This window comes from Trichogramma pretiosum, unplaced genomic scaffold, assembly GCF_000599845.2.
Source record: "Trichogramma pretiosum strain Unisexual culture from Peru unplaced genomic scaffold, Tpre_2.0 scaffold80, whole genome shotgun sequence".
NCBI lineage: Eukaryota > Metazoa > Arthropoda > Insecta > Hymenoptera > Trichogrammatidae > Trichogramma > Trichogramma pretiosum.
The window spans coordinates 116,709-143,636 of NW_019641650.1; the positions used below are offsets into that span (position 1 = coordinate 116,709).

At 44.7% G+C, this 26,928-nt stretch overlaps 1 protein-coding gene across 2 annotated transcripts in view; it reads left to right on the forward strand.

The window, feature by feature from the left end:
* Positions 1-26,528, forward strand: part of LOC106659980 (protein Shroom) — a 96,579-nt gene extending 70,051 nt beyond the window's left edge. For both annotated transcript variants that reach the window (XM_023459907.1, XM_023459908.1), the window contains 9 exons: positions 138-731; positions 842-965; positions 1,277-1,845; positions 17,918-18,511; positions 19,085-19,677; positions 21,241-21,427; positions 24,582-24,810; positions 24,919-25,185; positions 25,263-26,528. In XM_023459907.1, the coding sequence (XP_023315675.1) occupies positions 138-731; positions 842-965; positions 1,277-1,845; positions 17,918-18,511; positions 19,085-19,677; positions 21,241-21,427; positions 24,582-24,810; positions 24,919-25,185; positions 25,263-25,517 (3,412 nt within the window). In that variant the 3' untranslated portion in view covers positions 25,518-26,528. The remainder of the gene's footprint in view (positions 1-137; positions 732-841; positions 966-1,276; positions 1,846-17,917; positions 18,512-19,084; positions 19,678-21,240; positions 21,428-24,581; positions 24,811-24,918; positions 25,186-25,262) is intronic.
* The last annotated feature ends 400 nt before the right edge of the window (positions 26,529-26,928 follow it).

The window sequence follows — 26,928 nt, forward strand, 5'->3', positions numbered from 1 at the left end:
ACGATGAGAGTTTAATTTAGCGCGCGCGAGATATTCGAGCCGATAAGGCCTCGTTTTTCTACGACGATCGCCTACACAACTTGTGGGCTGCTAGTGTACATAACTTTTTATAAACTTGATTATGTTTGTGCTTGCAGGAGTCCTCCGGCGTCATCGAGCCCGCCGCAGTCGGCTATCCCAACGGTGGCCGAGCGCGTCAGCGAGCTCGAGAAGCAGCAGATGCGCTACACGTACCTGGACCCGGAGAAGCGCCTTCGGGTCTCCGATCCCACTCTCAAAGCCATACAGAAAAAGGCTCTGCTGTCTTTTTACGAGCGACACCAGCAGCACCAGCAACAGGCCTCGTGGCGCTCGGAACCGCAATTGAATCCGGAAAAGTCGTTTTCATCGTCGCCGCCGCAGCAGAGCAGTCCACCGCCCCCGCAACCGCCACCTCGACCTCGGCCTTTGAGCGCCAGGCGGGCTTCCAGTGCATCGGATTACGCCGCCGCCAGGAAGGAAAAAACAGCCAGTGGAGGATCGCCAGTTGACAATCAACATGCAGAATCTCATTGCAATGGTGCTACGACCTCTGAGGGGGTAGTAGGAGAAGTAATTTTGGAACCAAGACACCAACACAGTAATAGCTGTGGAAGTCTATCATCTGATCTCGTTGGACCGGTCATCATCGGTCCTGCGATTTCCATTGACGATTGGGTACCCGAGCGACCACCTAAGAAACCACATTTAAGGTAAATCTATTATTAACAGTCGATAGTTGCGCAAGCGCACTACCTTTAACAAATTGTATACATTTATTTCACTCGCGTGCAAGTATTCTTACGTGTCATTCTTTTTTCAGAGCTGCATTCAGCGAGAGGCTTCCAAGTCCAGATTTGCCACCACCATCGCCACCAATGGTTACCGAAGTCGAGGTGAATAATCCTGATGCTCCATTGCCACCACCGCCACCAGAAATTTCTCAAGTATGTTCGACCGAAGGGTCGTTATTGAGTCAACAGCGTGAAAATTCGTGCTTTATAGATGATGCGCCTTCTTCTACTGGCAACGAGTTCAAAGTGAATAATGGATTGAACATATTTACACTTTTGAATGATCTCATCTTTCCTGTAAAACTTGATCTTTCAATATTTTGCTTTGTTTTAGTGATATTGTCATATCCATTGACGCTTTGCTTCTTGATGTGCCTATTCTTATCTTTCTTGCTACAATTTTACTCTTTAGTTTCATGTAAGACTATTTAGAAACATTTAAATAAATTCTGAATATTTTTTAGGATCGTAATTCTGAGATGCAAAGATCCAGTCGAAAGTTGGCAGATAAGGGAATAGATTCACACACACAATTCAAAGTGAAAGAAGCTCAGCAACAAGTGATGAATGAAAAAGTGGTTGCGATGGGTAAATCCTCCGCCGAGAGCAGACCAAACGTTTTGGCTGATTTATTGGCACAGAAGTATTCTGATTCTGGCTGTCAACGAGCGTCTCCTCAAGTACCAGTTGTGTCAAGCAATGGCATTCCACTCGAACACAATCAAGCATTGACGCGGAACTCGCCGAATAGGCAGAGTCGAACCAGTCCACAAGTGGCCAAAAGTGCTCCGATCAAGGGTAACGTCTTACCTTCAACAACGAGTCCGATTACCAGCCGAAATGGCGATGCCTCCAAGAGAAATAATCTAGCCAAGTATCAGACGAGAAACTATTTAGCACTGCCTCCCAAGTATACGGAAGCGCCAGGAATCCCATCATCGCCAGATTCACCACCGCCGTTAGCGCCTAGAATTAGCAACGCAAAAAAAATCTCGCCACCACCAAGACCTGCGCCTCCTATTCACAATCGAGGGTAAGTTGTATATTCGACAATTTTTTATTAGTTGCACAAAATTACTTTTTTTGAAAGTTTTTAAAATACTCGTAAATTTTATAAGATTTTCTTAAACTTGAGCTTTTATATGAAAAAAAAACGCTAAATTAAAGGATCTCTTTCGGTTGTTTGTGTAAATTAGAACGAATGAAAAATCGGGATAAGTTACGAGATCATCAAACACGTTCACGTTTATTATATGTATAACTCGAGAATGCGGCTCGCATCTTATCTGCAAAGAAAAAATCTTTCACCTCGACGAGTCGGCTTGAACGTCTCATCGCTTTTCATATCTTCAAGTGCTATATGCGACGACGACATATCAAATACGCTTGCTTACTTCTTTTTGTCCTTTCGTGTACTTTGAAAAAATGTATATTTGTCATAATTATACGAGCATCAGTAAAATTTCTGTCATTTACATAAATTTTTCTGAAAAGAAAAATGACAATATGATATAAGATAATTATAGATCATTCCTTCGATTCCGAATGAATTATGCAGTTAATATCTCTGGAAGTATTTGTTATCTAAACAGGATGAGTCACGCAATGTTAGACACTTGAATCTATTCTTTACATTGATATATATAGATGTTCGACAAGCAAGCTTAGCGTTTAACGTGACTAATGTCAGCCGTCTTTTAACGCACGATCAAGTTTCTATTTTCATTCATCTTTCGATTTTTTGTTTTATAAATGAATTTCATTTCGAAGCAATATTGGACAAGTTTTTAATCTTGGCTATTCTCATTTACAATCTTATTTTCCAATAACAAGCAATATACGAGACTCAGGCTCAATGGCAATTCCATGTTATGTATAGAGTTTGATACGCGTCTCTCTGGAATGAATTGTAGCAATAAAAGTTGCAGTATAACATGTAACAGTTGATCACTCAGGCTCATTGGGATTAGCTACATTGTAAAATTATCTTGTTTGATTTCCAAGCTAATATAATTTCCGGTTTCTAATAACTTCTTACGATTGAAGTGGCATTTAAGCAAGAGCCCATACAATTGTATTCTACGAGCTCGAATCGCATTCGCATTTGTCCGTGCTCATCCAGTAGCGAAACTTTAATGCGCTACTCGTTGAAGAAATTGCGCAACCTGCTGCTCGGTGCGCGCACACGCACACACACATACAGATCGAGAACACTCCTCCTCGAGGCACATAAATCCAAGCGGCAGATACAGTGCAGCGTTGTCTGTGCAGAGCAGACTAAGCACAGTTACGGGCTCTTATTCCGAACTTGGCGGCATGGCAAATTTAAAAGGTGAAAAGCCAACGGTATCCATCCGGAAGAATCATTGTCTTCGTCATTGGCCAAACATCGTCCTCGCGAGAGGAGGAAATAAGGTGTGTGCTCGTTTGCTCCGCGCGCTCTGCACTCGCGCAGCCTTTAATAGAAATCACTTTTGCAGGGAGAGAATATACATCCACGCGATAATTGCAAGGTTCGACGTTGTTGTTGTTGTTGTTGTTGCTGCAGTCCGCGTGCAGAAAGAAAGGTGGAGGTGGAGGAAGAGGAGGAGGATACTTTGAGCTACGGGTCGATGAGTCTTGGTCTTTTCACCTTTCTTTTGTTTCCTTCTCGCTCTGATTGGACCTCGCGCGCGACTTCTGGGTGATGTCCCTTTATAATAACATCGAGACCGCGAGAGAAAACCCACGCGATCTCTTTTCTACTGCAGTTTGTTTTTTCGTCGCTTTGTGTATACAATTTTCGCGTTTTACAAGTACGCAGGTGTGCAGCCAGCGAAACTCGGGTCAAGGTGTTGCAAAAGCGCGACTAGTATAGCACGATTCTTATTTTTCGCGTGCACGCCTACGTAGATTTACGTTCGTGTATTATATATTCGTGCTCCTCGGAAAAATTAATCCGCCTCATTTATTCGTCCATTACTCGGTAATATTGCACAATTTCATAGGCAATAATATAACAAAGACTAGGCTGGAGCGGAGAAGTACGTTACGGGCGTTAGCTGCCTGCAAAAAGCTATACTTATAATGCCATAATCTTTCTTTCTTGACCAAGAGAGGAGTATGATATTATAGAGAGAGAGTTTCCTTTGTCCGATGCCACGGCTTGATGAGCCACGCCGGAGATAGGAAAGAGTGAGAGAGACGAGCAAGAGAGAGAGAAAGATAGAAGCCTCAACATCTCTGGTCTAGCTTTTGCGTACTATATACACCACGACCTTCCCAAAGGAAACGTCGAACTAACGGTAACTCGTGCGAATCGTCATCCGCGCGCGGGAGCAGGTATATTATAGTTATAAGATAGATCGAGCGCGCGAGTCCTACGCACGGACAACGAGCTTGAATAGCCTGCGCGTTGTTAGCAATTATGCGTCACGATCATGTCTCGTGATGTATCAAAAAAAAAAAAAAAAAAAAAAAAAAAAAAAAAAAAAAAAAAAAAAAAAAAAAAAAAAAAAAAAAAAAAAAAAAAAAAAAAAAAAAAAAAAAAAAAAAAAAAAAAAAAAAAAAAAAAAAAAAAAAAAAAAAAAAAAAAAAAAAAAAAAAAAAAAAAAAAAAAAAAAAAAAAAAAAAAAAAAAAAAAAAAAAAAAAAAAAAAAAAAAAAAAAAAAAAAAAAAAAAAAAAAAAAAAAAAAAAAAAAAAAAAAAAAAAAAAAAAAAAAAAAAAAAAAAAAAAAAAAAAAAAAAGAACATACAAAGATCGTCGTCGGCTGCAAAATTATAATTAATCGACAAATAATTTTGCGCAAACCAAGGAGACTTTTCTTCGTATACTCGGTTCGCTGCGAGCTTATGTTATGTTATTATTATTAGTCAAGGACGCGCGTGTGTGTGCGGAGCCGCGAGAATTTTATATATAATACACAATTTCGTTTGCTCCATTAATTTTCTCGCTCGCGCTTTTATAGCGCGTACATGCGATCTGCGCGGACAGATTCGATTTAGCTAAATCAGTGATTTTCTTTGACTGGCTCGCGAGGCACTTGCCACCGCAGCGGTTTACATATTTTATTCTCCTATATATGACTACACGCGCGCATAAAGAAATCCCAGCGCGAATACGTACATTGATGTTCTCTATTGATCGCACACACACACACACGCAGTGACCGGTAACGTTTCTTTATATCCTTTCAAAGTAAATTTTTCGCAATCGTGCGATTCGTAATCCGATTGATAAAATTTCGCAATATCATAAAGTTTTTAATCGGTTACATCTGTTTTGCTGATTTGTTGCATTCATATATTATATACATATTCATGTGTCTGTGTGTGTGTATCTGTCTGTGGCAGCATAAGACCGCCTGCGCGTTCGCGATCGACTTTAGCCAAACACTTTTCCTTGGAAAGGACGACTGCACACGCGTCGGATTTCCTCGCTTTGTATAAGATACATTATATATACGTTTGTAATACGCCAAATCGACTTCCTTTCTCTCGGCCACTGTGTGCTCGCTCGCAAAAATATACGTCGAATATACATATAGCAACGTAGTAGCTGCTCTCTGCTTTCTGGAGCAGACACGGTGAAACCGAAGCCGTACGCGATCCTCCTTCCTCTCCTCTGCCACCGCCGCATCCGCGCCTGATCTGCATCTCGTGCGCACTACACCGAAGTAGCCCCTATACACGCTACTCTATAAAACTATAAAACGCGAAAAATAGACTGCGCCGATAAGAGCACGGCAACGGCCTTGAGAAATATGGTGAAAATTGCGTTGCCGGCGTATATCGACGCTTGTTCGAGAACAAAACAGCGATTTGCCAGCGAGGCATCTACGCGGCAATCACGAGGCAACCGAACGAGCTGACAAGGCCAGCTGAGTAAATACATTCGATTTATCTCTTCTTTCTCTCTCTCTCTCTCTTTCTCTCTCTATATCCTCGTGCACGAGTCCGTAGGGGAACTTTTTCGACGACGCCGCGATGATTCGTTTTCGGAAAACGCTCGCGCATATACGATACATCATGTAATATAACGTGTCCTCGTCATCGCGTTGACAACGCGCTGATTGCAGTGTATACAAACCGAGAGTCGCGATCCGATCGTCTTTTTTTTCAGCTATTATGCTCGGCGATCGCGATGCGACGATAATGAAGACGCATAGTAATCATCAATTATAAATGCTATCACGCTGATAAAGATCGCGCGTTGTCGTCATCGCGCCGAGTGTGACACGTTTGACTGGTGATCAGCTTTTATAAAAATGTCATGTATACCGCGTGCGCCCATAGACCATGAGCAGCATAGAAGAAGATGGAGAAAATGATAAAGTAAGACCTCACTTTCTCGACGTCGAGTCGTGCTGCTGCTGCTGTGCTCTCCCGGTCGAACGTCTCGCGCTGCTGCTTGCACCGAATCAATGAAACAAATCGTTTACATAGTGCCGCGAATAGAAGCCTATAAAAATGAGATTGAGGATGAAAAAACAGCAGCAGCAGCGCCTGTGTGTACACGGCGGATCGCTCGCTCGCCAGAACCCCAAAGAAAAAGCGTTACTAATGATGATATAGATGTATCACGAGCTGCGCCGCGTTGCTCTCTGTGTCTATAATCTGCCTCTCTCAAAGCGCGCGCTTGATCGTTTACACAGTCGCGGAGCCTTTTTAGCCTGCGAGCGACGACGTTCCACACTTGCGCCGCCGCTGCTGCTGCTGGCGACGTCGGCGTCGGCCCAGCACACGTATTGTTATCGTCGTCGATGCATAATCAAGTCGTATATAAATCGGAGTTGAGTCTTCGTCAAACACGTTAAACTATACATTATACACATATAACAGCGTAGTTACGAGCTTGGCGCGATGATAAATTCCAAGGATGAAGGGAAAAAAGTCGTCGTCGTCGTCGTCTTTGGCGCGATAACGGTGAAAAGTCGCCACAGCTCAAAGAGATAATGAAGCCACGGGACTCGGGAGGAGCTTACATACACACTTGCAAACACCTACAGTTTGCACAAAAGAGCAAAAGAGAGTAAGGAACCGATGAAATATCCCGTTTCCAAGTTTTGCGCAGGCTGTGTGCAGCAGCAGCAGCAGCAGCAGCTCACGGTCCTTAACTTCTTTTAGCGCGCAGCTCTGTGTGTATTATATCGCCGTGTCCGGTGTCACCCACGGCAGCTGAAGCGTCGCGCGCGCGCTCAACTTTTCTTGCAGTCCCTCTTGGTTGGTCCCGCGCTGTACTGCAGTTGTGTGTTGGCTCTATTGTTTCGCAAAAATTGTATATGCAAAGAGAGAGAGAGAGAGAGAGGAGGAGAGGTCGTGTGGTGGCTGGCAAGATGTAGGTTAGTGTTCTCGGATTATCCGCGAGCTCGCGATTTTCTGTCCTGGTCGCGCGCTAACGCTTGCATTTGAAAATATCATGGTGAAGTCGGCGCGGGGTCACAAAGTTACACGTTACTGCACAAAAACAGTCGAGTCGCGCTAGTAGTAGCTGTTGTTGTTTCTGCTGCTGCTTTAATAATTGGAGCGTCAGTTATTTTCCGACTAGGCGACCCCGTCGGCTCGACGTTGTCGGCGCTAATACGCATCCCTCCATGGGGCCCCCGTCACACAGAGCAGCCTCGTATTTCTTCCGCGAAGCTATGATGTTTACGCGAGCGGGTTATACATTACACGAGCGTTATAATTCACACATTACACGGAAAAAGCGAACGTTTGTTTCTGCTCGCGACTTTTCCACGCTTTATCTCGTCTCGCGCGCGCGCGCTAAGTCGAGCTACATCTCCAGAGCAGCCTATAACATGTTTTTCTGTTCTACTTTTACACGCGTGTATGTATACGTTTTGTGTACAGCGCGGTGACCTTTGCAAGGCAGTCACGTGAAAAATACACGAGATGAGCAGCGTACATATTATTATATAGTCTAGCGTGTGCGGGCACACACACACACACCCCGACGAGTCGTGCGCGTGCTCGGCCAGGAAAAATGTATCGCAGTGAGCTTTTCCTTTTTTGCGTACCGCAAAGCGCATTTTCTCTTTTCCTTCCGAAGAGCAGCGGACAGCCGTGAGTGCGCGAGGGCGAAAGAGAGGGAGAGAAACGATGACGACGATGATGGCTGATGATGAGCGAGAGTAGTCTTTGCCTATGCGGTTTCACTCGAGACTCCTTTTTATTGCTCCTTTTTCGCGCCTGCGGTCCCGAGCCTCGACATGTGTGTACGTGTGTGCATGTGTTCAAAGACAAAGAGAGAACTTGGATTTTCTGCTATGCTTATTTGCATGTGTGCGCCTTTTTGAGCTTTCTTGCTCATATAGTCGCTTTTTTACTAGCTCGTCGCTTGATGTTGACGATCCGATCATTAAAATGTATTATTTTCCTTGGTGATATTACGCACAGTTCGTCCGCATAACTCGAGAGAAAAAGCAAAAAAGATCGATTTCGTATTTTTCTCTTTTGCGCTAAACGTTTGAGCTTTAACTGGTTTTTTTAACGCCGATCTTCGCGACACACGTATTACGCGGGCTTTTATAATCCGCACGACAATGCGAATCGATTTTCACGCACTTTCGGCGCAATAAATGCAGTTACGTAATTGTTTTCTTCTTTTTCCTTTGCATAATATCGAAATCGTTTTTATCGCACTCGGCGTATACGTGCGAGAACCACACATACGTGTAATATAAAAGAAAAAGCGCGCCGAAGAGAATCGCTGCTGCGTGTGCGCGAGGGCCATTATCACCTTTTACGCGTGCGTATCGTTCCACGTGATACGTGCTCGCGCGATGCATATTATTTTCGCCGCGTCGTTGTCGTCGTTGCGCTGCGTTATAAGCTTTGTTGTCGCTCGGCGGCAGCGGTGTCGCACGTAAAAACGTACATATAATATAATATACTTTTACCTGCGTGCGAATTGGCGAATACCGCGGCGATCGGTATGTAACGCGCTCGCGTGTATGTGTGTGCTGACCTCGTTGCAGAATCGACTATATATATACATACGCGGCGTTTGAACGGATGGCGACGATCGCCGTCGCCGCCGCCTCCGCCATGCATCGGAGCTCGAGCCTCCATCGCCCGACTTAGCTCTGCATATATCAACGTATATATCGTCTCCTTTGTCCGCTGCAGTAATCCTGCGCTCGTTCTTTCCTTTTTTTATGTGCATCGCGCGGCGCTGTAGCAGCAGTAAGGCGAGGATAGCGCAAAGAATATAATAATAAAGAGCGAGCGACGACGGTCTCGCGAGACGGGGTCGCGAGCGCGCGCGAGCTCCGACGTTGAGCACAACAAACGCCGCGCTGCTGCAGTATACGTATCTCCCACCCGCGCATCGCAGCCAATGTGTATATATATACGCGCTCGAGGCTCGGCTCGCGAGCTCCGACGTCTGTCTCTACTATTCCACAGCGCCAGCCGCTCGGCAGTCACATCCGGACTTTGGCGCAGAGCCGAGCGAGCGAAAGACGCGGCCGCGTCAGTCAGTTTCTTCATACTGTAATAAACACATACACACGTATAGTACGCGCTCACCTTTTACACATATACACTCGTTATATTATTACACGCGTACCTCGTCGCGCGATCTTGGCGCAGTGAAGATAGCATTATAGGCTCGACAAAATGCGTGCCGGGGACTCTCGTTTCTTCGTCTATTTGTCGTCTGGCCGATTGGACTACTGTGTCGACGTGCGATGATGACGACGAGATGACGCCGCCCGTCGTCGTAGTGTTGTTGTTTTTATTGTTGTCGTCGCTATCAGCCGACTCGTTTCTGTTATCTCTGCCCAAGTGAAATATATATACATATTACACTCAATCACTTTCTCAGTGTGTGCGTGCGTGTGTGCGTGCGTGCTCCAAGTGACAACGGTGTACAAGTGCGTGCATGTGTGTGTTTGTGTGTATCTGTGTGTACCCCGTGTTGCTAGTTCAATACAGCGCGAGTGTATGTAGGTATACGGTGCTGCTGCCTCTGTGATATGTTGAATTTGGGAGCTTACGGCTTGTTTGCCAATATCAACACGATGGTTTTCGGCAGTAACAAGTTTCACGTCAAAAGGTACGCAGCAGTGTTAAACACACAGTGTAGTTATAGGAATGCGTGATCCTCAGCCATTATCTCTCTGCATTTTCAAATTCTTTCATTCCTTCTTTGTAACCGGTGAATGAAAGAAAAAATTTGTTTTTTTTTCTATTACAATCGACATATCATTTTATTCGCAAGATGTGCAAGTTAAGTCGTACGAAACATAACAGGGACGAGTCTCGGGTAAAAAGAAAATCTCGCTTCAAACGGCTTTTTCCGGTGAGTCATTTTACAAGTCTCTGCCGTATAATACCTACACACCACGATACACTTGGTCACAATGTTATAGCCTCAGCTGGCCCGTGTATTCTATACCTATACGCGAGAGCTTGAGTCGTGAACCAAGAAGACGGTGAATTACATTATCGCTCCTCGTTCTCTTTCTCTCTCTTTTTCTGTACTCGGTGTGTGCCTTTTGCGCGAGTATATTTTACCGACCGCATGTGTGTTTTTTAAATTTTCGACTCGTGCACGGAATTTTTTAGCCGAGCTCGGCAACTAAAGCCGGCGATTTGGTGGTATTATGCATATCGTGCGCGAGCGAGCGAAACTCGACTACTTATTACCACTGCAGTTGCAGAAAACGACGCGCATTCTCGTAGTGTTTGCTGCGCTTTGCGAAGCATCTGCTTGTTTTTTTTCGAGACGACCGACTGGGCGATCTGATTGGAAAATGATCAGGCGCGCATCGGTGCGTGTAAAAAAGCGCAACTACAACGATGACGACTAGCTAGCCTCTGCTGCTTCCGTACGACGCGCGATTATATTGTATATTACGCTGCAGCTGCAGCAGTGTCGGGCGCGAATCGGTAGCAACAGCAGCCACAATTGCACAAGGGGGCTGCGAAAAGGTGCGAACGTTTTGTAGGCACGGTCACGCTCGAACGAGCCACCGCACGCCGCAGACGCGGCGCGGCCATCGTCCTCGTCGCCGTATTATTATAAAACATCGCGTAATTGAGAAACGCATCGATGCACCTTATATACGAGCCGCGCGCAGTCAATTTTCCGCGCGCAGCGATATATTGAAATAGCTTACGTATCGACGCGGCTAAATTCTTTCCTCTTTTTTTAATGAGAAAAAGAAAATTTCTCGACCTTTGCTCGTCGATGTGCGTATGAAATACGCGCGCGCGGTGAAATGCGCGCACACACAGGGCTTGCGCAATCCTCGATTAACGCCCGAGCTTATAATATCGAGGAATCATCGAAAGGAATCCGCAGACTTTGCATTACGAGCGAAACAAAATGAAGCGGCAGCGAAGCAGCTCTCTTTGCTCGTTATTTAATCCACGAAGAAGTAGAAGAAGAAGCAGCAGCGCGATCTATTGCCGCTCGTGCAAAGAGATAACAAGGCTTTGCGTAAACACGCGCAAGCGTGTGCGTGTGTGTCATTCATAATTATGAAAAAAAATGAGAGAAAAAAACATGGAAGAAATGAAAAAGGAAAAATATTAGAGTCAGCAAATTCTTGCGAATAAAATGAAAACGTACGGCGCCAGTCAAACAATCGTGGCTATAATAGGGCCTGCATGTGTGTATGCGTGTGTGTGTGTAGATGCCTGCACGTATGCAGATTAATAATACGGCTTATGCGCTATGCTAAAGTTAGACTCGCGGGCTCGTTGAAGCAGTACGTACTAGGTACTATACGATACATACGGACAGCGAAGCTATACGGGCGTCGCTCGTTAAAAGGCCGGCCTGTATAGACGTTATATAGGTATATATACGTATAAGCGCACACGTACTTAAGCTATATAGTATCTCTCTCTCTCTCTCTCTCTCTCTCGTTCGAGAGTGCAATGCCGCGCGCACGCGAGGGGTTTCACGCGGACATTGCACGCGTGGACGAGCTGCTCTCGCGTAGAGAGAGAGACGACTCTCCGGGTAACTCGATATATATAACGTAATTGGATTGGGCGTTATAATACGACGAGCGAAGCGCAGTGCACTTTTCGACGATGACGACGTGGTGCCTCGGCTCACGATGTACAGCTTTACTGCACTGGAGCACTGTACACACTGGTGGAGCACTGCAGCCGACCTCTCTCGGCGCACACGTGAATACGAATTTTCTCCTCTTTCTTTCTTTCTTCTTTTTTTTGCTTTTACCTTTTTTTTTAATCATTACATTTGCACGGAGCCCAGTTGTAAATGACGCAAAAGACGGGGGCGCCCCCGATCGGAACTTTCTATTGTATTGATTGGCAGAATCCATCTTCGCGAGACGCCTTTCACGAAAATTCAATTAAATCGATACCGTTCGTAGCAGCAGCAGCGCAACAACGAGCAAACGTATATAGGACTACTCGTGCGCGATCCGCACGAAACCCGCTTCGTAGCTCGGTGCGCTTTGCTACAGCTCCGTTCCTATAAGGCGCGCGCGAGTATCGATCAAATTAACACTTGCAGCCTAATCTATTTTAATAATCGCGCGCGGTCCGGCTGTACCGTGCACGATCGTCTAATGCAGCTTTTCGCAGCTGATCCTTTTCTCTCTGTATAGCAGCAAGAGTGAGAGTTTCCAATTTTCGAGGTCATAAGTCACGTCGCTCGCTGTGTAGTGTAACACTCGCGCGCGTCTCGTGGCTGCACGGCGGCGGCGGCGGCGCGGCTCGTTTATCATTTCTAATAACTAATAATTGCATCTCAGCTGCTTGCGGTCTCTCGACGCGGCGCAAACTCTCTGTGTCATCGATGTAATATAACAAGCACCCGCGAGAGCCAATTTCGCAGAGACCCCGGCCCCCCTCGATATATCCTTCGCACACGAGTTGAATATAATAAATTTTCATGATTAAGTTTATATCGTATTTGCGCGCGCGCGCACACACTCGAGTACACGTACGTATACGCGCCGGAAGTTTTCCAACCAAATAATCATTGTAATTAGTTGGATAATGACGATGATCGATGGTAATGATGATGACGATATATTTCGAACGAGACACACGATCGTTGACGAGGGAGAGAGAGACGCGGATTTTTGAACGAAATAAAATGACAGCAGACCTCGTGTGTGCATTTACCGTGCGCGTATTATATAGGTACACACGATGTGCTTGTGCGCAATGAGGCGCGAGCTCGAGCGGCCGAGAGCTAATAAAAGTTAATTTCTCTTCGTGTTACACACATTTATAGACAGCTGCTTTTGCTGGACGCGCGGCTAAGCGCGGAATGCCGATCGACAGGAGACAAGAGAGCTCGAGGATGAAAATTCATTTCTCGCAGCGCAGCGACGATGCGTGCGCTCGCCTATATATACATACCTACTACCCGTGTGTGTGTGTTATAGTTGCAGCGCAGCGTATACAGATGATTTTCTAAAATGAAAAGCAACTCGGAGCGATATGGGGTGACATATCGCTGCTGGGCTCTCTCATAAATGCGCGCGGCAAGCGGCATTCATCGAGAGTCATGTCATTGCTGTATATATATAGGCAAAAATAGGTCATCGTGTACCTCGGCTATTTGTTAGCGATTATTCTGCATTCTGAGCTGCAGCTCGCCGCTGTTGATAATTGTCATTTTTGCCGTGTGTCTCTGAATCCATACACCCAAAAGGAAAAAAAGAAAGGTATATAGCGCCACGCCGCTTTGTAGCAATCATTTTTTATCGAACGAGTTTTGCCAGTTTTCCTCTCTCTCTCGATCTCCAAGAACTGCGCCTGTGCGCTTGTGTATATCAAAATATATATACATGCAATATTTTCTGTGTACAGTGTATACGCTCCTGGTCACAATAGACTTTCAGGCACCTGCTGCTTTTAGTTCTAATTTTTTTTATGCCAGGCGTAGATCGGGTGCAATAAGTTGCGCAAGATCGTACGATTAAAATTGTTCGCTTTGACAGCCAATTATAAAGCCCGAACTGCTATAGGAGCTTGAATTTAGAAACCATGCACACCTCGAAGCTCTATCGCGCGAGCTGCAACAGCAGCTCTGCTCGGTTGAATAATGATTCTCTCTCTCGCGAATGGCGAGAAGCATTTCGTCTTCTTTTTTTCTCTTTCATTCGCCAAAGCGTGTGCTTATTTACGATTATTACGTTATATCGTAGGCAAGCATTAAAAAAAGGCATTGCAGAATCATCGGGCGCTGCTGCTGCATACTTGGAGCAATTAAATCCCCCCGCGATGGTTGAATAATACGTATAGAATAGCTTTTTATACAGCTGCGGCCTTGCTCATCATCGTCGTCGTCGCTCGGTCATCACGTCGTATAAATAATGTACACAGTAGTCATTGCAATGAACTGACCCGATTCGACGCGATGGAAAAAGATGATTCGCAAATTCGACCGACGCAACTTCTCGGAGCACAAATAACACGTATACAGGCCTATACAAGATTGGCACGTGTAAGTGCTGCGTTTACAATTCGCAACCCACGCACACACACGTCTCATAATGCCACGATGATAAGAGCTCAGCGATGGTCGTTGCTCAGCGATCGTCATTCCCACGAAGTTCGATTTTCGCCGCTCTCGGTAGCTTGATCGGAAAATAATTGCGCTCGAGCTCGAATTGATATCACATGCGCTATTGTATTATACATACGTATACACATCGGGCCCGAGAGCTCGAAACAATAATAAAAATTACGACATATCGGTGGCTAATGAAAAAGCTCGTGTGCGCTCGGTGCAATCGATCGACGTACAGCATACTTGTATCTATATGTACCCACTCATATCTGCGGTAATGCGAGCAAAATGGACGTATAATCGAAAAAGACATAGCAATCGATCAAAAGTGCTTTAGGCCATGCACATGAGCAGTGCACGTCTCGAGCGGCGGCAGCAGCAGCAGGCCATACATATCAGAGACCCAGTTTCGAAAGAGTTCGTTCACACGACACTCGGCCGGCTTCTAATTTTTTTCTCCGTCTCGAGCTCTCGTCTGCTGCTGCTGCCGAAGCAGTCGCTCGACATCGCGAATTTCCTCGTGAAATCGTGAGCTCGTGCGCCTGCGTCCTTAATCCGGATATGTATATCGTACTGCGCTGCATACACAGACGCACACACGAGCGCCGCATGGTCGAGCGATGAAAGTACAAATCGTCGGGGCTATATCGTTTTGTTTCGCGGGAAGGCTCGTAATTGTTTGTCCGCATGCCCGATTATCGTTACGATATGTGTACGCTCTGCTCGATTCCGAATGCGTGGCAACGATTGTGCTAGAAAAAGACGAATCCGCGTGCGGTGCGTGAGCTTGCAACGATCGCGAGAAAACAAACGCTCGCGTACTCTTGGACGATCCGATTTCGAGACGATCGCGTCTCGAAGAAAGAGAAAACGCGAGAAAAAGAAGGCGTGCGCGCACAGCTGCAGCGCACACATCGAAAGTTACTCGACGGCACCACACGGCTGCCGATCGTCGTCGATCTTTTACTCGATCTCTCGCATTTATATGTGTGTAATACGACTTTATACTCGCTCGCGATACATATATAGCAGTAACAATAATAATGATACGTAAACGCTTATCGTCGGGACATTTGTTTTCAGCTCGTTAGTACCAAGGTGCTAAACAGAAGTATTTTCTTCCAAGCGAAAATAGTCGAGCGTACAGTACATACATATAGCATGTAGCTCTCTCGACGTGTCACGAGCGTCACGAATGATATAAGCGAGTGCACGAGGTCTCCGCCCGCATTATATATATTATATACGTAGGTATATCGAGAGAGTCGTGTACAACAACGTAGGTATATTGCGAGCATGCGGCGCGTCACGACTCGGCTCGTGCTCGCTAATGTATATCGCTCGCGCGCCGTTTGTACACCGAACAAAATAGCTCGGCAGCTTGTATATTATAGTCGAGCTTTGGCTAAATATTTATCGGCTACGTCATTGCCTGAGCTCGATTTTCGGGCCGTTCCACCTTGACTTCCATTTTTGCAGACGCGCGCGTGGTAATAATTAACGATCACGAGAGTCGAAAAACTTGACTATAAGCGTACTTCAACGTGTGTGCGGTGCGCGAGAGCTTGATTGATCCTCTGCGCTCGGTATATACGCACAGTGCGCTGTTATTATATGCGCGCGTTGGCCAGGCTCGAGGGCATTTGTCTGTTACATTACACTCGTCGCGCGCGTAACTCTGCAAATGCTAATATGCACGAGAGAGAGATAGAGAGTAAGCGAGAATCCTTGACTCGTGTACAATTTGCATTTTGTAGATTTGCCTAGTACTGGTCGAGGTAGTATATGATAGTAAGTACAGCAGTCGCGCGGCGAGCTCGAGCTCCTCCGCGGCGGCCGCCGACGCCGCACCGGAAACGAATTTGTTCGCTCGAGAGATCACCACCAGCGGAGAGCTAGCTGGTGCTGTTTTAGTTTTTATGTATATACATGTAAATATACTCCGCCGACTGTTGCCTCTGCTTTTGCCTCGGCACGACCCGTTAAGATGAATGTACGAACCTTAACGCACCGGGGACTTGATCCTGCTGCCAGCGTTATTAAAAAAAAAATTTTTTTTTTCAAACGATAATTCGAGGATGATTCGACTGATTGTCAAAGAAGGGGGGCGGGGAAGAAATAAAAGCAGGATTCAGGCTAATTCTAACAAGGTAAAATTCGTGAAAGCTATATTACTGCACTATATGCTGACTGGTATCGTCGACATGACTCAGGGAAAATACGCGTGTCGTGCGAAGCCCTTGGCGCTACGAGCCAACAAACAATATCTGATTTCAACTTTCCTCATCTAGCTCTAAAAGGTCATGCTGCCTCTTCTAGTGCGTTTATATCGTATATTTATATGGATAATTGCAGCTCGTGTGTATGTGTGTGCGTAGTATAGTACAGCTCTATAATGCGGCGATTATAGTGCTTGAATGCGCCCGTGACGATTAAATCCTCGAGCCAAATTTCGCGCAGCAAAAAAACAAACGCTCGTATTGCCCGTAAATGGCGTATATTATTATAATGCGTGAGGTTTGCAGGCACACAGCTGCTGCCGCCGCTAGAAACTGCAGTAACTTGGTGAAACTTTGCGCGAATAATATTATATTATATGTGAGCCGCTCCGCGCGATAGAAAATCCGAAACTTTTCGCACATAACGCGTACAGGCTCGTACATTATAATACTCGTGTCGAGCTATAGTCGTACGCGCTTATCGACTCGTGTACTTGCGTGCGTAAAAGGAACTCGCGCGTCCGGCTACGTGTGTAGAATCGACTTGGCCAATCTTTTTTCAGCTTTCCTGCGCACCACTGCTCACACGAGGTTTTTCGTCGTCTTCGTCGCCGTCGTCGTGCGCATATATCTCAACGTGAATTTTGACACGATTGCGCAAATAAAATAAACCACTAGCGCGATCGAGACTCGAGGTACGAGAAAAGGTGTACTTATATCGGAAGAGCCACGCTGTGAATGCACAAGTTTTCCCGATGTTTATTTGTACTTTCGCGTATTACAGCGCGCGACGCGCGCTTATCGCGCTCAACGCTTCTTACCTGTTTCTTTTTTTTTTCGTCCTTTTCACGCGCGCAAGGCACAGAATGGAAACGGTACATTATGTCAATCGGCACGGACACTGAAATATTTTTATTCGCGCTACGCTGCTGCTGCCGAGAGGGAAATAGAGGGGATAGAAAAAAATTGCCGATACTCGCCTCCTTGACGCAGCAGTATGCAGAATTAAGAAAAAAAAAGATTGTTACTTGCTTAGAACGAAAAATGCGCCCGGGAGAGAAAGAGGAGGAGGAGAGAGATGAAACTTCATACTTACAGCTAGATGATACTTTAAGCAAATATTACCTCATTCTTAGAACCGGTTGAATGCATCTCGGAAGCGCGGCGCATAGTCGCAATCAAGTCTCATCACTGCTCGCCGGATCGCGTTACTGATAAACTGCTCTTCTCGGAATTATTCACTTTTATTCGGATAAACACAGTATATTGCGTGTGTTAGATATGCGCGCTTGTACAGCATATGTACATGATGATAATGATTTTGGAATTTTCCCCCGCACTTTTTTCAATACGATGCTAATGGTTTTCGTCTTTTTTTTTGTGAATTTCAGAAGTCAATCCAAGGCCTCCTACTTGGCGTATCGTCGGGAACGCGGTGCTCCGGAGTGCGGAGGTAGCTACAAGCGCACCATGTCGCCCAACGCGCGCGTCGACGATCCCGTCCTTCTCAAAGTCACGCAACAGCAGCAGCAACTCAACAATTCGACGTACACGGTCTCGAGCAACGGTGGCAGCAACAGTCCCCTCAACGGCTCCTATCAGCAGCAGCAGCAACAATCGTCGTCGTCGCCACCCACGACGAGGCATCATCATCAGCCGCAGAATCATCATCATCACGAGCTCGGCAAGTCCCAGAGCTCCGACGCCCTGCTGGCCGGGCGCAAATCCGAGGAGAACGGCAAGCAGCAGCAGAGGCTGTCGCCCCAGAGCGTCGAGGCGCTCAACGACAGGAACAGACAGCTGGAGCGCGAGAGGCGAAAATTGGCCGCCAGCTGCGAGCCACGATTCGCCCATTACTATCGCGAGCACGCCGAGACCATCGAGATGACCTCGCAGAACGTGGAGATGCTCAATCGGAAAAACGAGAGGCAGAGGCTGGCCCCGATCAACGTCACTTATAGCGTAAACGGCACTGACTCGAATAGGTACGTGTGTTGTTATAGGCAACAGTCAGACTCGTTCGCGCATCGAGACGAAAACAATGAGCTTTCAAGCATTTTTATGTACGTAACGAAGTGGGGCAACGAGAAGTGTAATGCATTCGTCGCGATCGATCGCACGGAGGAAAAAAAAAATATTATTGCCCCGAAACCATCGGTGGCATAATGTACTTTTAGTAGACAAAAGGCGCACATAAAATCCTTGAAGAACTCATTGTATTGGTTATTATCGTAAATTAGAGCGAGTGAAATTGCAGTGAGCCGACGTTTTGTAGCATTCCCGTTCGACAGATTAGAAAAAAGAACTGCTCGAGTGTGTACGTAAATGAAATAATCAATCGCACTCCGACGATGTAACAGTTTACTCCTCACGGCAAAACAAATGTCGCACGTAACGCAGAGCTTCCGCTGACCTTTTTTTTTCCTAGCCACGATATGCTCACCACACTTCGGCTTTTCATTGCCCCATTACGAGTCAAAGTATACAGTCTCGAAAACGATAAAAACAGAAATAAGCAAAGTTGCGAATGCCTAATGACGATGAATGTGTGTTTTCAGTCCACCGCCATCGCCGCCACGAGGAATACTGGATAGCCAAGGTGTGAGCCTGTCCTCCGGAAGCAACTGCAGCAGCAGCCTGGCCCTCACCGAAATTCTCTCGGATCGATCTCAACTTCAAGTGTCCAGTCCGACGCAGACCGACAATAACTGGAACGGCACGCAGTCGCTTTGGAACGCCGCGAATCGTGGCCTCAACGACTTTTCCAGAACGCCGACCGCTTGGAGTATCGCGAGTTCAAGCAGTCAGGGCTCAAGCCTGTCGAATGGCTCGGCTCAATCGACGTCTCCGTGCAGATCGGCTGCGACGCCAACTAGATCGACGTGGCAGTCGTCGCCGGCGTCGCCTCGGGTCTCGCCGCAGCCCGAAAATCGGCAGTCCAACAAATCCAGTTCCAAGGGCAACGCGTCTACCAACGACGTAGCGTCCCAAACTGAAGAGCTGGAAAAATCCAGCGACGAGAAGGAGGAAAAAGAGATGGAAAGTCTGGCCGAGGGAAGAAAGAAAACTCAGGCAGAACTCGACTGCGAAGAGCTCAGCAGAGACTTAGCCGAGAAGTTAGCACCGAATGATAAACTATTGCCAATTTTAGGTGAGTATTTTAGAGCCTGATGGTTTGAAACACGAAAATTTGTAAGCAACTATTCATAAGCCTCCGAAAACTGCGATTAGTTTTATTATATCGTCATGTAATCTTATAAACTTTCCCGCAAAAAGCGCCAATTATCTAGAAATATTCAAATGTTCGCTCGAGTTTCTTAAAAAGGCATAGAGTACAAAAAGAAGTCAGTTGGCACGAAAAACTAGTCAATAGCAATTTCTCATACAATTCATTGCAACATTTTTCCTTTAATACATGTGAAATAGAATGCATAAATAAATGAAACCAGCTCTGTCACTCCCACTATGCAATTTTATTTGGCAAATTCAATTAGACTGGTTGAGCATATTAGGCGCCATGAGTGAAACCTTTACTTGGCTTCCCATCGGAGTGTGCTGCTGGAATGCCGCTAGCATATTTTTTCTCCACGGAAAAAAGCACTTGTCTGTCTATATGGCAGCGGACGAGAGAAAAAAGCTTCTAGTTCGTCAACTTTCGTTTATACATGCGCGTGAGCGTAGCGGGCACTGGCATTGCTATTGCTGCCTGCGACGCACGTAGTATAGTGTCGATTTCTTTCGACTTTTGTGTGTGCGTCAAATGTTCACACTTAGATGGCGTGGTTTGCCGGTGCGAGACTTTTTGTTTGTTTGACAACGTCGGAGTTTGTATTTTTGTGCACTAATGGACCATTATTGACTTTAACGAATCACGCGCGAGTCTTATGTAACGTCAACCGCGTCCGCTGACGATATATGACGTTGTTAATTTCAATGGTGAAAGTTTTTAATTCGATAATTATATATTTATGAACAATGAACGATAGCACCGCCTGCGCTACGAGACTTGAAAAATGTGAAAAATTTTTCGTGATCGGACCGATGATCGATGGGCAATATTATTCAAGTATTAGCATTTGAGATTTTTATCCTTCAGTGGCAGTATGACAATATCGACTGAAAAACCCGGTGTACTAATCTCTAATGTCATCAAAATAAAAACAGCTGCGATAAACGAAAAATTGAGCACACACCCTTATCTCGATGAAAGTTAGCAATTACCGTCTAGTATAATTGTAGGCACTCGGTTGTCACTGGCAGGCCTCATTGAGCGTTTACATTTTTTTTTGTCAACATTGCACGTCGTGTCGCGTGTTTACATGGAAACGACCGCTAATTTCGTTGGCAAATTGTCTGCTTAGCCAAACTGTACGGCGCGATTAGTACTTTTCGTTCTTGAGTGCTTGATGGCTTCGCGGAAGGAAAATTAAGTAAAAAAAAAAGAAGCAAACCGATAACCGAGCCAATAATGATTACCGTGAGAGTAGGAAAGACGAAGGAAGGGGAGAGCGCGGCGTATTACGTTTTTTATGTTATCTACCTACCGCAGTTTACTGTCAAAATAGGCTAAAAGAACTGCGCGAGAAATTGGGTCAGAAAAAATCGTATGTTTTAAAGATAAGCTGTCACCAGTGGACGAAATCAATGTTTGCTCGATTTACAAAAAAAAACGGTAGAAAGTCGCGCCTAAACTAAACACGTAATGACATTTCAGTTCCAGGACCGGAGCACAAACAGTCAACGGATTACATTGTCGACCTGTTCAGGGTAGACTCGGCTCCGCAACCACGTTCACGGCCCAAGTCGATGAACGAAGAGCCGATCGCAGCAGACGAAAAGCCAGAAAAAGAGTCAGCATCAACAATAACAACAACAACAACAACAGACGGCGAAAAGAAAAAGTAAGTCGAACTTCAATCAATTTTATTTTTCAGTCCTGAAAGTTGATGCACTGCATATATCGACGATGACAGGATAGATTTAGTGCTATTTCACGCGACGTTTAATGAAGTGATTAGTATTCGAAACGAACGCGCATTAAATTGCATTCATAGGAAAGGACTTTGGTAGAGTTGGTGGTGGTAGTGGTCATCTTGCAAGTGAAAAACTCGGTGTTACCGTCCAAGATTTAGGAGAAAGTGCAGCGCAAGACAGGCTTAGAAAATATGTCTGCCTTACGCAATAGTCTAGTCGTAAAGAAAAGCGTGTATAAATGATCTTGAGAGTCAATGCGTGTAAGTCGCGCGCAAACACACACTGACAGGCACTCGAGCACATACTACGCGCAGAGACAGGCGTGCAGACGCCAGAGTATCTCGTGCTCGAGCGTATATGTTGTACATTATATACGTTTATATTATACACACATACCTACAGACACTGAAAGACGGCCACACGGCATTGTTGTGCGCCGCGCACAGCGATCTCTCTCCGACACTTGGTTGGTACTCCTTCGATATAATATATACTATCTCTCTCTCTCTTACACTCGCTCGTTCGTTCACTTCACTCGCTCCGGTCTCTCTCTCAGCTGTGCCTGTATATATGCATTCTGCTGCTCTATACGACGAGTATAGTATATAATGTACGCGCCTCGGCGGAGAGGTTGTACGTGCAGCGCGCGGCGACTCCGCGAGTTTCAGTAGCGAGCCAACAGTCATTCATGCCGCATGAGACCCCCGAGACTTTGTGAGACGCGCGAGGGACCTCGACAGTGTTGTTAACCTCAGTCTCGCAGTTTTTTTAGTGCTCTCGTGTGTAACTGTGCGTGTATATAAATGTGTAACCACTGTCATCTGTGCTACCAATCTCTGCCAAGATGCTGCGTGATCGGCAGTCGTGATCCTGCAACCAGGAAATCATGTAAGAAGCGGGGGCCCAAGTCGGAGTTAGATCGTTGCAATAATCATTCGTCGATTTAGCAACTCGCTCATTAATACGCTCCGAGCGATCAGCGGCGCATACATCGATATATGAAAAAAAATTCCACTTGCAAAGTCACTGGCTGTATGCACAAAGGCGTTTGTTGATGACTGCGCGATCTGCCGCATTGTTTTCCACGCACGTTTTCGAATTTCGACCGATAATGGGCGCGCGCGTGCGTATACGAGCAGCAGAAGCTTCAATGCACACGAACAGCAAGAAAATTCGAGAATTCGGAGCACGTCTGATCAGTTCTTTTGACACAACGTAACATATTTTAATCATTTCACCGTTGTCCTCTTCTGCTAAAACACACGCATACGCGTGCACGGCCGAATATTATATCAAACGCGCCTTTCTAATCCAGAGCTGGGACGTATCGCATCGAGTTCGGATCTTGCATATGCATATTTTTAACTCTCTCTTTCTCTCTCACTATTTCAAACGCTATCGCCTTGCCACTCAAGAGTTAATATGATAACTTCCGGAAGTGTATCGGCAACGGTATCAACGGTCACTTACCCATGCCTGTGTATTATGCTTTAATGGAGGAATTAATATAATATCACGGAGTGAAAATGACATTTATTCGAAATAGTCGCTGGGATCGTTTATTTTATGGTCGTCGATCTATCCCTAGCACGACGCGTACCTATATGCACACAAACTCGGCGCACAGGAAATGTCGAAATGCACGTCGGTGTCTTATTATTCGCACGATTTTATGTAAGGAAATTTTGCTACTATTGTGTGTGTTCTCAGAGCTAGAATGTACATGCACATGCATAGACACACATACACACATTCATGCACACATGCAGGCGGGTATTACCGCGAGGCTCGAGCTCTGCGGTGTACCTACATGGCATTATATACGGCGAAGTGAAAATAATAATTATGTAACGTGTCTATGGTGTGCCTCGTGCGCATTTTTCTTCCCGCGGGGTTTATTATCCGACCTCACTCTCGGAGATTGCTTCATTAAAAGCGCCTCGCATTAAGAAGCGTAATTTAGAAAAATGTATCGGATAAGGGGGAGTAAAAGTCAGAAGAAGGAAAAATCACGATCGAATTTCAATGAGCGATAAAAAGGCATTCTTTTCTCACGACGAAAGTCTCCCTCAGTCATCTCGCGCGAGGCTCTCTTCTGGCCGGTCGTCGCTGTAAAAATAATCCCATCGCCTAGCGTCTCGTTTCATGGAAATAACGAGTGTAGTACACCTAGGTTTACGGCTAGCTTAGTCCTGATCCTCTCTTTTTCTCTTCGTACATAGAAAACCTGTGCTCTTTGCGTCTCCCTCTCTCTCTCTCTCTCTCTTTCTTTCTCGGTCTCTCTCGGCGTGTAGGTATGGGTATATATATGTGAGCTATTGCTTGAGCAAAGAAAAAGCGGAAGATCGCGAGGATAAAAGAGAAGAAGCCGAGAGGTAGTCTTGCGCGCTTTTGTATCAGCGCGCGACTCACGAATTTCCCGTTATCCGACGAGCTCTATAACACGAGCACGCGTTCGGCCTTTCTTGTGTCTTATATAGAGAGCCAAGTATAAATACATACACCATGGCGTGCGCACACACACACGCATACATTTAAAATACACGCAGCATTCACGGTGTTTCGTATATATTAAAGAAAGTTTGTTGTTGACCGATTGATTCATAAATATGCATTAATCGCGCCAAAAGACGACCGCGAAAAATCGACGACGATGAGTCATGCTCCTTTATGCTGTGTAGTGTAGCTTGTGCTGCTTCTGCACCACGCAAACACACACGTTTGTTTTGTTTTATTAATTGCGCGACGTGAGATAGAGCGTTATTTTTCACTTTTTTTTTATCTTGGCCCGATGTAAGCAGCGATATTGAAAAGCGTGTCCGGGCTTCACAGCCTGCCAAAACTGGCGTTATTATGATTCTAATCGAATGAATAGACACTGCGCTATCTTGACCAGTTTGATTTTTTTTACCCTGAAATATTTCTATGAGAGAAAAAAAAGAATAAATTTGAATATTTTGATGCGCCATAGCGAGACTTGCACGTGCGCACTTGTGCATCCGAAGATTTTTTTTAAAAACAGCCTAGACTTTTTTTTATCGGTGAATTGTTTACTGACTTTGAATTTTCTTTTTTGCGCAGGATTGAGTCGCTACCAGCTACATTACTGTCGCCAGCGGCATTGGACACTGAGAGCAGTCCTCTATCGACTAAATCGAGCAACTGTCTCGCGACGGCGGATAGCAAAGCTCGATTCCTCGACAGAATGTCGACAGAACAAATACCGGAGAACGAGTCGAATGGCCTCGAGTTAACCGGTAGCGCTAACAGATTGACGCCCGATGATAATGCCGAGCTGCAGCAGAAAAAGGTAACGTACACATTTCCTTGAGAGAGCAAAAAGTTAATGCATCGATTATGTTAATTAAATGGCAAAGCTCATTGATGTTTTCTTGTTTTTCTTATGTTTGTTCTCCAGGAGGAATTGATGGTTCGCTTGGATAAGAAGTTGGTGGTTTTGCGCGCCGAGCAGGATGCCGTGCGCGAGGAAGAAGAGCTCAACGAAGCTTTGGGAGCCCGATTAGCCGAAAAAGTCTCGACTCTCCTTGATCCCATTGATTTCGTTAAGTATCAATTGCACGTCGAAGAGATCGGCGAAATTACGAGTTTGCTTCTCGGTCTGAGCGGTAGACTCGCCTTAACAGAAAATATTCTCTACGGCATGGAATCGGATCAACCCGAAAAGGTATGTCCTCGTTAAAGCTAAATTTTTACTGAAAGATCGTGGAAATTCTTATACTAACTTGGTCGTTTCACTTTCAGAAAACTTTGGAAATCAAGCGTGACAGATTGACCGACCAACTGGAGGAGGCGAAGATCCTCAAATTGCAAGTCGATCGTCGCAGTGCGTCGTTGTCTAATTTACTGGCCAAGTACTTGGACGACGAAGAAATAGATGATTATCAACATTTCATCAACATGAAAGCAAAAATCATCATAGACGCGAATCAGATTCAGGACAAGGTGAATTTAGGTGAAGAGCAACTGGCTGCCCTAAAGGAGGCTATTGACCTTTGAGTTTTATTGTAGTGCAAATATTATTTTCATCTAAAAAGGTGAATTATAATGATGGAACATTTCAGTGCCTAGTCCTTTGCGCGTTCGTCCGAATTGAACTGTAATTCACGCAGAATAGAAGATAATGTGTCAGCGAGGAAGATAACTTGTAAATTGTAAAATTTAAACTGTAAATATTGTATTTAAGTTAATATGCGTACAGTGCAATAGTTTCGTTCAAAAAATACGGGCAATGGAAAATTGTAACTTTTTTCTCGGTGCAATTATATACGACTGACTCTGTCCAGGATGGATCATGCAACAGTTTTTTATACCCAATATTACTTCACCACAGTTTCATGATTGATTGACAACATTTGTTTTCGTTTTTATTTTTATATTTTAACGACGATTCATCCTGATTAGGCTATTGTAAAGCATATGAAAAAATGATAATTGTGATACAGAAAAATGTTGAAGAGAATTGAATTTTTTGTAAGTGTATATATTCTAAGGTATCGCGAAAAACATTGGAAGATTAATTTGTGAACGAACTTTGTAAATACAGTAAAGAATTTAAGATTAATTTTATTATTTTAAATTAAACCGTAGCTAGACATGTTTTTCTTACACACGAGCATTATAAGCCTCGCATTTAGAGTGTGTATTGTATGTATTATTTTACGTGTTTCAACCCGGATATCTTAGGAGAATCCGTAGACGCTTGTGATCTTTATTTACTCTGTGAATATAAATAATTGCTTAGGTATGTATTGAAATTTTTAGTAAGGAATCTTGGAATTTTACATATTTCCACACAGGGGTTCAACTCCAGATTAATTTGGTTAAAATTTTATGCCATGGTTTAAAATAATTATAAGCGTGGTTGACTCTCTCTTCGTTGAGTGGTACTTTGTTATATCTCAAAATGAAGACGAGGTTTTAAATTTATTTACCCTAAGCAAATCCTCTGGACTTTTGCGATTGATAATGAAAAATTTATCAATGTACTAAAACAAAAGTCATAGGACGGATTGGCTGCTTACTCGTAAATTTCACAACAAATATTTCAATAACGTTTACTTTTGAAAAAAAATCTTTTTTATTTAATCTAACTTTTATAATGTACTTAATTTTTTGGTGAACAAAAAAAATGTTAACGAAAAAACTGAAGCTTTTAAAATACGACTATGCCTCGTGGCAGTGCATAGTAAAGACTGATTTGCCAGGCATATTATTTTGTTATTTTAATAGTCAATATCTGTTCCTCGTTTCCTGACGCCTATGAAGCGGGATGGCGATTAGTGTTTTTTAAATGAATACTTTTTATGAATTATTTTGTCACTGTATACTTTTCATGCTATCTTGTATAATTTTTGAATTAGCTATTGGTATCAACTGTAGCCTATAAGTTTGGATATTGTAAATAAAT